Here is an 11,731-nt window from a genome sequence, read left to right on the forward strand (position 1 = left end):
GCGGGTGCTCCCCGGCGGCGCTCCCGGCCGGCGCCCGGGATGCTTGGGGAGCCCTGGGATGCTGGCGCGCAGGCTCGCCCCGACCGGCGTGGACTCCTGTTCCGTAATGACTGAAACCTTCTCTCCTCTTGCTCAGGAAGAAAAATATTGCTAAGCCATAAAGTTACATTTAACCCAAGAGCAAAAATAAGTAAAACACTTAAATAATTGCCAGGACTTAGAATCCCTGGCTTCTCCGTAGTCCGAAAGACTTTCTTCAAGAACGTGTTGAAATCTAATTAACTCATCCAAACACCCTGAGCATAAACTACAAAAGTGGGCTAAAATTAAAGGTAAAGCCCTAACGGCAATGCAAAAATTTTTTGTACTGTTTTTCTAAGTTCCTATCAAGGTCTCCAAAAATATTTTTATTATGTGCAGTAATAAATATTTAGGAAGCTAAAATTTGCCAAGGTTTTTTTAATCTTTGCTTTTAGATTTTATTAAAATACTCCAATGCTTGACTTCAAAATTTGAAAAACAAATTTAACTTATTCAGTGGTTATTTTACAAGTATATTTAACAATGCAATTTAAAATTATGCAAATCATGGCATATGAAGCGTTTTCATTTTAAGAATTACTTTTTAATGTCCACAAATGTATTTTATGTAGGGTGTTAGGTTTTCAAATTATAAAAGCAATACATGCTCTTTGTAATAAACTTTTTAAAAGTTGTACAGATGTATATAAAGTAACAGTCCTCTGTACTCAGTGCCTTATGCCATCTCCTGTAATTATAGTTAATACGTTAATCTGTGCTCTTCAATAGTAATGAAAATATGAAGCATATATGCATATATGTATAATATGTAGGTCACATTTTGAAAGACTATTAAAATAAACTAATTTCTGATAGATCACTGATAATAAAAGGGATTTTTCTTACTACTCTGAAATCATTTGATTACTTCCCCAGAGTACTAATAGAACCATTTCAGCTACCAGGCCAATTTTTCATATCCATCTAGTTGGTAAGCTTTCCTTTTCATTGCCAGTTGTATATAAAAATGGGCAAATGCAAGAGAAACCGTTGGTCAGTCCATTCCAACTTATACAATAGCATTTTAAGATTTATAAATTATTCAAAGTACAGGTATTTCTCAAGTGATGCCTTCCATTTTAAAAGCCAGTTTTAGACAAGGATGAAAGATCATTCAGGATGTTACAGGGCTTTGACACTGGATGGTTGAAACTCACCATTCATGGAAGCAGAATTACATGCCAACATTCCATTTTTACCTGGGACCTATTCAGAACTAGGCTGAATGACGTCAGAGTTTTTACCATTAGTGTCAACAATACGCTTACTTCCACTTGTGCACCTCTTCCCAGGGCACTTATACTGGTTATTTAGCATTTTTTAAAAGAGTTTAAGCTGAGTCATACTGAAAGCTGCAAAGGAATCTTTCAAAAAGGTGCCATGCTTGTGTACTCCACCTAGAGGCTATGTGGTTTAAGGAAATGGAGTTTACTTATTAGCAAAAGCTTAAAGGTTCCATACTTTGTATATTGCAGATCTTTAAAAAATCTATTCTTAAAATGAAATTACAGAATATTCTGAAGGGAAATTTTCATTTTATAATTTTTGTCTCAAGTCCCACACCAGAGGTTGGCCACCATTTTCCATACTTTAACTTGATAGGAGGACCCATGATGTGTTTGAGCTGGTGGCGGTCCCCAGGTGTGTGCACATTTTGATTGGCCTTCCTGCTGATATTTGTTATGCCCTCTGTGGACTGCTCCTGCTTTCTCTACTGAATGGAGGGGTGGGTTGTTTTTTTTCTTTTGCTTTTTTTTGTGTTTTAGTTGGTCAGTACCAGCAATTCTAGCTGTTAGTTAAATACTTACAATATGCCAGAATTGAGCATGGTGTTTCATGCTTTTAAACTTCAGGCTTGTTCTAATTCCCAAAGATTACATACTTTCCACTAGATCACAGATCATCCTAAGTAGTGTAATTAATTTAAAATTCACTTGGTGACTTCCCTCACTCCCAACCATTAATGCAGATATTTGCAGGCTGAGATTACCATGATTTGATGCAACAATTAGTTAACTTTTTAAATAAATGAATAAACTCCTTCAACAGATAACCTGTGCCTCTGACTCTATCCCGTCTTCCCTCAAATACAGGGGACAAGAAAATGAAAGTGGAGTTAAAAATATAATAAAAATAAACAGCTGATGGTTAATTTATAAGTAAGTACTGAGCTTTTTAAACTCAGTAGCTATGGCAAGGACCATTAGCATAAGAATTAAGGTACAGGTGTTCCTTGAGTTACAGCCTATGCTCCTTAAGGGTAGATTATCTTTCCATGGCTTCTGCTCTCACACATCAACCCCAGCCCCTCCACAATTAAATTCCTTTATTCCACTATTCATTTGAGAGCCAGAAATGGAAGAATTCATCTTCCTAGTTTCGTTTTGTAAAGAGCCCAGGGTTTAGAGTTGCAGAGACATAGCGTGGGTTCTGACTCCTGAGTTTGCTAGCTTTGTGAATTTGGGTAGATTACTTAGCCTCTCAAGGCTTCAACTTTCTTGTTTGCATAATAGTATAATTAAATCCATATGATAAGGTTGTTATGATTTAAATAACAGGTATGAAATTTGGCAAGACCAATGCTCAGCACATAGTGGGATTTTATAAGTTTATAAATCCTGACTATGTTTCTATGCCAGACCACAAATGCCAACTTACCTTCTACCAATTAGGAGGCCAAGAGCACTATATGCGTTAATACAAGTAAATATATACAAAAGGAACAGAATATGAAAACCTCCATGTGAGAGTTCCCAGTCTTACCCACACTTGGCTAGTTTAATAGCTTTTACACCCCTTTTTTAAAGTTTCTCCACTTGGCTTTTGGGTTTCCTAAGTCACTGGCCACTAATTTTGTAATTTTATTAGTTATCTAGTAGATATCTCAAACTTAACATATCCAAAATGAATTCCTACTTGATTTCATCCCCTACCCCCTGCAAAAAAGGATTCTTGCTGCTTTTATCTTCCAGATTTATCTCGAGTGTTCCTGCTTCTCATCCCTGTGGCTACATGTGGTCCAAGCTACCATAACTTCTTGCCTCAGTTGTTAAAATATTCTCCTGTCTTGACCCTCACCGTCTCACAGTCCATACTGAACAGAGGAGCCAAAATGATCCTTTTAAAATGAAAATTGAATCATGTTACCCCTCCAATCAGAATCCTCCCAATAGCTTCCTGTGCTACTCAGTGTAAAAGCCAAAAATCTTTATGATGACTTTTAAAACTTCGCATAATCTGGGGCGCCTGGTGGCTCAGTTGGTTAAGAGTCCAACTTTGGCTCACGTGATGACCTCCCTGCGTTGGGCTCTGCTGACAGCTGAACCTGGAGCCTGCTCAGATTCTGTGTCTCCCTTTCTCTCTCTGCCCCTCCCCTGCTCGCACTCCCTGCCCCGTCAAAAATAAAAAACAAAAACTTTGCATAATCTGGCCATGCCTCTCACACCCAATGGAAGGGTCGGTTATTTTCCCCTTTATTCAGTTTGCACCCGCCCAGGCCTCCTTGCTGCTGCTTTAGCATGCTAAGCATGCTCCTACTTCCAGATATTTGCTGTTCCTTCTATCTATATACTCATATTGCTTCTTTCCTCTTTTAATCTTCATCAACAAATAGATGACCTCATGAGATGTCAGATGCAGGACCCTGCATCTATAAATGTGCTAGAAGATAGAAACGTAAGTGGTCTAGGAGAGAGCAATGACTTACATAACAGTGTTCAGAAAATGCTGACTTAGTAGAACTAGATTCTCAGTGTCCTAGAAACATCCCTCTGGGAGTGCTGTAGTCGAAGTGTAGTGAATCCAAGGGTGGGCCACACTGTGCTAAACACCCTCACAGGACCAGGAGGTCTCAGGTAATCTGTATTTGCGGAGCTGTCTTCCTGCTCCTACTAAGCAGGAGGCTCCTTTGAAAAAGCAGTCATTTTTCCCATCTCTGGGTTCTGGCTACAGAGCACACTTGTAGAAGGTGCTCAATAAAAGCTGAATTACATGTAACAGTTGAATTACATAAAACGTCTTGGGTTTCACTTCAGTGTGTCTTACTGTTCCTCATGTGTGTTCCCACTGTATATAGTCTGTTGTATAAAGTGGCATAAGGATCCTCGGTTTCCTCTTCCCAATTTAAAGAATATATGACGTGAAGAGGGACCATGAGGAAAAACCCCGACTATGGTCCCTGTGATAGTTGATGAGCTGAGCCATCAAGGAAGTTTGCTAATAATGACTTTTCCACTTTGGAGTTCTTTGGTAATTTGGATCTGTGCAATATTACTATGGGGTAGCCCTTCCAAAGTGTTCAAGTAGGCTGTTAAGAAATGATATGTGAAAAAAAGCAGAGGGCGGGGTGGATTCCATAGCCAAACTTGGGAAATGCTGGATTAATTGGATTAATGTTACTGGTGTTCTTTACCAAAGGAAGTTTCCAAATGCTCTGCCAGTGTGCTTTATTTATGAATCCTTAAGACAAGACTGTAGCATTTCCCATGTTTTTGGCCTTGTTGGTTTGTTTATGAGGAACCCTGCCCAGGGACTAGTGTTTCACAAAGGAACATTTTGAGAAACTGTTAAGAAATGTAAGAATTTTATAAAGAGCAGTTCAGTGCCTTTCTGGACTTTCTGCTGTGAGAAGCCAGTTTCGGCAGCCAACGATTGATTGGCTTAAGTGGATGTTAAAATAGGGTCTTTGATATCATCTCATAATGTAATTACTGAATATGAAATAATTTTTTGGTTTTTAACCCTAGACTTGGAATGGAAAATTATCTATGTGGGCTCTGCAGAAAGTGAAGAATACGATCAAGTTTTAGACTCTGTATTAGTGGGCCCTGTTCCTGCAGGAAGGCATATGTTTGTATTTCAGGTAAGAGTGTTCTTGGTAAATATGTATGCCAAATACGTTCTAAACTATATAACTCATCATCTTCATCCATTTCCTTTTGGGTTGAATCACTCTGCTTCTGCTGCACTCACTTTTTATCTGCTTTTGTTGTGTTTTAGGCAGCCCCTGTAGCATAAAGGAATGCTACCTCTTGATTTTGTGTGCTGAGATGTTAACGTGACGTTTGCTCCAGAGTATGCACAGCATGCAGTAAAGCTTCTAGTGTCATGGCACACATGGCAGTTAATTCGGGGCTCTTCCTGTGAACAGTCCGATAGTAGACCTTCAGGGTGGCAGTCAAGCAGCCCAATACGGGGATTGAATGCATACCACTAACTGGTAGAGTTAGTAATATGCATCTCAGTTTCTGTTTCAGCCACTAGGAGTATTGACCACAGTATTGGTCAGTACTCAGCATACTCCGTGATTGAGCTAGGTTAGTGAGCTAAGTCTGCTAGTAGAAAGAGATCCGCATGATCTTTAGTGTTTTACTAAAGCATCTAATCTACACATCTTATAGAGAATTACTGTTACACATCTACTACTCTGTTTATTATCTGTGAGAGGAAATTCCAATACAAATCATGTTCTTAGATCAGTATTTGGGTCTGTGCCAAGGCTTCAGACACTGTCTTCTGTATCCAAAGTGTTACTTCTTTTAATCTGTGTTAAATTGAGGTTTAAAACTATTCAGTCACTTCCTAATTATCCATGCTTATTAGAGGCAGATATTTATAACAGCCCAAAGAGTAACTAGCCATAGGTTTCAAAACAAAAAACCCAACTATTAATTTTATTACAAGTATTTATATACAACAGAGTCCCATCAGTTAATTAGAACCCACTTCAAACCTCATCCAGAAGAAAATTGTTTCTCTAGCCCTCGTCTCCCTTTTTTTCATTTTCAATTTAAATGAATACTGTTGGTCAGATAATCCCATCTGATATGGGCCACAAATCATGAATCATAAACATATCATATTTCTAGAGTTGCTACCTACCCCTCCCCTCTCCTAAATACGGAATTCAGAATTATGGTCTCCTAACCTTAGTGCTTTTTATTAAAAAGTAACAAATAATTTACTATATCTAAACAAATGGTTAAGAAAAGCTCAAATATATTATTTCCTATCTATTCATTAAATAGATGGTGAAAGATACGGGTGCCAGCGAGTATGCTGGGGGAGGCAGTGCAGTTACAGCCCTGCCTCACATCCTGCCCCATTGCTTATTCCACACGTGTGACTGTGGGCAGGCTCCCTAGCTTCCTGTAGTCACTCTAGTCATCTGTAAAATGTGGATTAATACCCTCCCTCATATGAATGTTATGAGGATTAAATGAGGAATAAAGCATTTAAGTACAATCACTGACAAATAGTGCCCTGCTTAGAACTAAATTTAGAACTAAATTTTTATTCTCTCAAGTTCTTGAAATTGTTACACAAAGAAGTATTTGCTTTGATCCATAAACTTGGAAAACCCATACTTCACTGATGATAATTCATGATGTGGTAAGACGTGTACTGATAGGCCTTTTTATGCTCCTATAAAACCTGCAAATAAATCCTCTGGCTTTGAAACAAACCCTTAAATGATCTTTTCTATGTATTTATGTTGTTAAGAACACTGTTAAGCTTTTGGCTTAAGAGTGGAAAATATATTCAAAGATATTTCCCTACAGTGATTTTTCAGTAGTTTTACCTTGGTATCAGTGTTCAGGTTGCCAAAAAGGATAGAGAACACACCATGTGATTTAAATCAGAAGGTCAGCCTGTGTATTTAAAAAAACATTCACCATTATCGGCAAAAGGGGACTAACACACAGTTTCTGTTTTGTGCTTTAAACAAACTGCTATAGTATTCTCCTGGTCTGCCATGAATAAGCATGCCTTTCTTATGAGTGTGTCAAAGGCTAGCAGGAAGATGTCCAGAAATCTCCGTAGTATTGCTGGTTGAAGTTAAAAATATCTACCTATCACTTTATCTGTTTTCTTTTTAATGTTTTTTTAGTTTTGAGAGAGCGAGTGAGCAAGCATGAGTGGGGAAAGTGCAGAGAGAGAGGGGAACAGAGGATCCAAAGTGGTCTACATGCTGACAGCAGAGAGCCTGGTGGCAGGGCTTGAACTCAGGAACCCTGAGATCATGACCTGAGCTGATGTCAAATGCTCAACTGACTGAGCTGCCAAGGTGCCCCTCTATCACATCATCTTAAGTGATCTAAAAGGACTGTGGTTTTTCTGCTTGAATTTGGAGTTGTTCAAGTTGAATCCTTTGGCAACCAGATTTTAAAACAACACAAACATGGCTAGAACCAATTTACTGAGGGTATGGGAGGCACTATAGGAGGAAAGTTTCCGAAGCAGTACTAAACTACCTCTGTTTCCCCATTCTCCACTCACTTCCAGGACATTAGAATCTCTCTGGGTACCCTGGAAGTAACCTAACCCCTCTCAGGAGGGACACCCAGGATCTGTAAGACAAACAGCATATTCTCAGGACAGGCCCTCATTCTCCTGCTGATATCTCTCCAAAATGATCACAAATTACTTTAGGTCAGGCATTTAGTTATGAGTGAATTTCAAAATACTAATCATATACTGGGTGCCCAGAGCTGTACCAGACATGAGATTACAAAGATGAACAGGACAGAATTTCTATCGAGGACAAAGCTTAGAATCCTAGCAATGACTGAAAGATAAACATTATTTAGATTATTGGACATACATTAGTAGAGGGTTTGTGTCAAGAAATATAAGTGCAAAAACTACTCTACCTTCTGAATTAGAAAGGGCTTCACTAAAGAAGGATACATTTTATGCGAACTTAGAAGGATGAATTTTTTTAGGATGTTAGGAAAGAGCCTTACAGGCCAAGGGAACGATATATGCAGGGCACTCTAATTCCAGAACAACAGTGAGAGGTGTGGAAATAAAGGCAGTGTGAATGAGCTGTTGATTGGAAACAAATTGTGAAGGGCCTTATATATGAAGTTAAAGAACAGATTTTTATCTAGAAATGGGAATAATAACCAGGAGTTTTTAAAATTGGTGAAGGGACAGGAATGGATCTTTGCCTAGCTAATGCTAGCAGCAGTGCAAATAGCAAGTGAGCTAGGGGAAACCAGTTAGATTTGCAGCAGGATTCCAGAGAAGACAAAGACACGAACTGAGTCTTCAGAAATGAGAAGTGCTTAGGCTGGCTGGATGTGGGAGTTAGGGAAGCAGAAGGTGACTGACGTTTTCAGCCTAGATAGATGTTTTAGACTAGATATTTTTATGCCTTTTTTGGGTCATCTACATGTAATAACTACACAATAATCATTGGTCTTTGATGATAATGGCCTGATTGAGAATGCCAGACAGGGATATTCCCAAGCCAAGACCCTGGCTGAAGTGTTCACCTAGGCCCAGGAACGTTCGTTAGTGTCCTGGCAAGAGTGAGCTAATCTTCGGGACAGTCTTCATCCGTTTACCACTCAGAATGGCTGCCTCAGGTCTGTGTCAGTGCCCATCAGTCTGTGACTCCTTCCAACCTGACATACCGCCATAGATGGGCCTTAGCCTTTGCTCAGGCCATCCATCTTCTCTAGCTCACCTGCTTTACCTTCTGCACTCCTCAAGCTTCAGCAGTTGGATTCAAACGAGGTCACTGAATATGTCTGCTCAAACCAATCTTTACCTTCATTGTATTTCCATAGTATGTGTGGTTTAAAATAGTACACTATATTTTAGTGCCTATCAAAGTCATTCACAATAGTTTAATATTTTTGAAAATCTGTATAGCTATTAATATTCCATTTTCAGTTTTATATTAATTTACTATTAGAATATCTGTGAGGGGTGGGAGAGTGGCTGTGAGAATGTGTGTCCTGGGTATGAGAGAGAAACTGGTATAATAAACATTTGCTGCCAACAGGCTATGTGGAGATCACTGAATGTTTACTAATTTAGGTTTGTAAATTATGACTGGAGGGGTGCCTGGGTGGCTCAGTTGGTTAAGCATCTGACTCTTGATTTCACCTCAGGCCATGATGTCACAGTCATGGGATTGAGCTTTCCATCAGGCTCTGTACTGGGCACGAAGCCTGCTTACTCCCACTCCCTCTCCCCCACTTGTGCTAGCTCTCAAGAAACAAAACTATGACTGGAAAGGGGTAGAGTCAACTAAACTATTGACTTAATTATTTGCTATATTTCTTAAAAGTTTTATAACTGAATGTTGTACAATCCCTCATGAACTATACCACACAGTGTAGCCAGATTTATCTTCCTATAGACGTAGTGAAGCTTTCAGGTACCCAGAGTAATTAGGCATACGGTGGAGAAATATTTGAACTATACATTCTGGCTTTAAGTCAATCTTAAAAATAAACATTTGCCTTCCCAGAATGATGTCCAAGTTCTTGTTGCCGCTCCCTTAATTGATGATGCTCAAGGTAACCAAAACTCCAGTCTTGCTTGCCTCTTTGTGATGTGTTTCTTTTCTTTTTAAATTATTCTAGGCTGATGCACCTAATCCAGGACTCATTCCAGATGCAGATGCAGTAGGTGTAACAGTTGTACTAATTACATGCACCTATCGAGGTCAAGAATTTATTAGAGTTGGCTATTATGTAAATAACGAATATACTGAGACAGAATTAAGGGAAAATCCGCCAGTAAAACCAGACTTTTCTAAGGTAATGTTCTGACTATTCCTCTTTCATTACTTTTACTATATTTTTTTGCTTTTTAAGCAAGTGCCAATTTATAGTATACTATGAAAATACCTTTGAGACAAAATAAATTTGAGGTCTTTGTGCTAACTGGCAAACTAATTGTTCCATTACCATACTTGACCTCAGACACTACCTCCAAGTGAATCATGAGTAATTAATGTTGGTCAGGCATGTTGAGAGTCTCTGATGGTTTAGAAAATTGAAAAAAGCCTCCTGTAAGAAACAGTTGTTTACAGTTTTCTGCATGGCATTTCCCATACATCATGATTCTATTCATTTCAGCCTTTATGACATACAAAGCCATGATTAATCAATGATGACATACAAATCCATGATTAATCAATGATATTCTTGGTCTATAACTCTCCCAAAAATTGTGGAGGGAATTTTCCATTTGTTTTTCATATAAACATTGTTATCTCCATGTGTGTGTATACATACACACACGTATGTATGTTTTCCTTTATCTGCTGCTATTCTTAGAGGCTAAACTAAAGATTTTAAATATTTCTGGTTATGGAAAACAGCTTCTGAGTGAAAATCTGAATCCTGTGATTCAGAAAGACAAATTCACAGAAATACTTATTATTTCCTGATTTTTCTTGGGAATTGTAACAGTTTAGTAACTGATGATTTATGTGAGATTGAATATAATACTCCATCTGCCAGATCATGCAAAAAAAAAATGGGGGGTAAAATGGAATGTCTTTTCTGGTAATAAGGCTAGAATGCTTAATCCTGGTATGGGACCTTCCACTGACTCAATGTATTAGTTACTTATATGGCACTATGTATGCAAAAAGAGAAAAAACTAAGGAAACTAAGGTAGGAAGCCACTAATAACGAGACATTATATTCGAGGACATTTTTCATTTTCTTTGAAAATATTACTGAAAAGATACCACATCAGTCTACAAAGCATATCACCTGCAAAAAAAGAGATTCTCCCCCTTTTAGGAAACCAGTATAGAGGGGTTAGATATTTTTTGGATAATGGGAGATCTGGATACATTCTCTGAGATTCTCCACCACCTGCTTCCATTAGGCTAAAATAATTTCTTTGCTATAGCCCTGGTCCTTGTGTACTAGTTATCTTAATGTGCTTTAATTGACTTGATTATGCCTTTGTATGTGAATTCGTTAGCCCTTTAGGAGTACTACTCTAAAGATCCATTCTATTAAGTTTCTATTTGTATATGGTATCTCACTTTCTTACTGTTTACTATTTATATATTCCCTTCTTCCTTCAGCTTCAAAGGAACATTTTGGCATCTAACCCCAGAGTTACAAGATTCCACATTAATTGGGAAGACAACACAGAAAAACTGGAAGATGCAGAGAGCAGTAATCCAAATCTACAATCACTTCTTTCTACAGATGCATTACCTTCAGCGTCAAAGGGATGGTCCACGTCAGAAAACTCACTAAATGTCATGTTAGAATCCCACATGGACTGCATGTGACCACCTGCCATCCCTTTAGTACAAATTAAGCTTATAAAAACACACAGAACTATTTCCCTGAAATTCCGTAAGTACATAGTCAAGACACAATGTGAAGAATTTGTTTAAAAAACATCCTGTAGAAAGTTTATAAGAAAACCAGTATTTGAGCAAATTGTGGAATATAAATACAACTATTTTTAAGTAATTTTTTTCTCTAATGTGTTATTTTATTTGTTCTGAAACTAATCTGATTAAAACATATATATTATTTTCTTCTCCTCTATATGTAATTAAAGCACTTATAAAGAAAAAATATAAAGCATTAGACCAGGGTGTAAAGCTGTCTTAGCCTTTTGGACATTAATCTTTGGACCACTATCTTACTGGCCTTCAAAAGAACAAACTTCACAGCAAGTAAAATGTTTCTTCTGTGATAAATAGTTTGGTTTAATGTAAGGGGCAAATTTCCATTCTTCTTATCCTGTACTTAAAGAAGGGATTTGAACTCAAGTATATGCTACCAAGAACTTCAGGAACTGATTTTCCAGGCCACCGTGAACCGTCTTATGGCTACTATCACATGGAAAGTTAGATAGCATTCAGCTTGGT

General features: G+C 38.1%; 2 protein-coding genes across 3 annotated transcripts in view; one reads left to right on the forward strand and one right to left on the reverse strand.

Annotated features, from left to right (window-relative positions):
• The window catches only part of MCM9 (minichromosome maintenance 9 homologous recombination repair factor), a 103,420-nt gene that overhangs the window by 64,442 nt on the left and 27,247 nt on the right, over positions 1-11,731 (reverse strand). The gene's annotated exons all lie outside the window — the stretch shown is intronic.
• Positions 40-11,327, forward strand: ASF1A (anti-silencing function 1A histone chaperone). The gene is made up of 4 exons (XM_029944862.1): positions 40-103; positions 4,827-4,942; positions 9,462-9,638; positions 10,928-11,327. The coding sequence occupies exons 1-4, from the start codon at positions 40-42 to the stop codon at positions 11,138-11,140; spliced, it is 570 nt and encodes a 189-aa protein (XP_029800722.1). The 3' UTR covers positions 11,141-11,327.

Source organism: Suricata suricatta, chromosome 7, assembly GCF_006229205.1.
Source record: "Suricata suricatta isolate VVHF042 chromosome 7, meerkat_22Aug2017_6uvM2_HiC, whole genome shotgun sequence".
Taxonomy (NCBI): domain Eukaryota; kingdom Metazoa; phylum Chordata; class Mammalia; order Carnivora; family Herpestidae; genus Suricata; species Suricata suricatta.

Bases quoted from the DNA above. Each gene is read 5' to 3' on its own strand.
- ASF1A (XM_029944862.1), top strand. From the start codon at position 40: ATGCTTGGGGAGCCCTGGGATGCTGGCGCGCAGGCTCGCCCCGACCGG. The intron at 104-4,826 runs GTAATGACTGAA...TTTTAACCCTAG, and splicing joins CCGGCGTGGACTCCTGTTCC to ACTTGGAATGGAAAATTATC. The intron at 9,639-10,927 runs GTAATGTTCTGA...TTCTTCCTTCAG, and splicing joins TAAAACCAGACTTTTCTAAG to CTTCAAAGGAACATTTTGGC.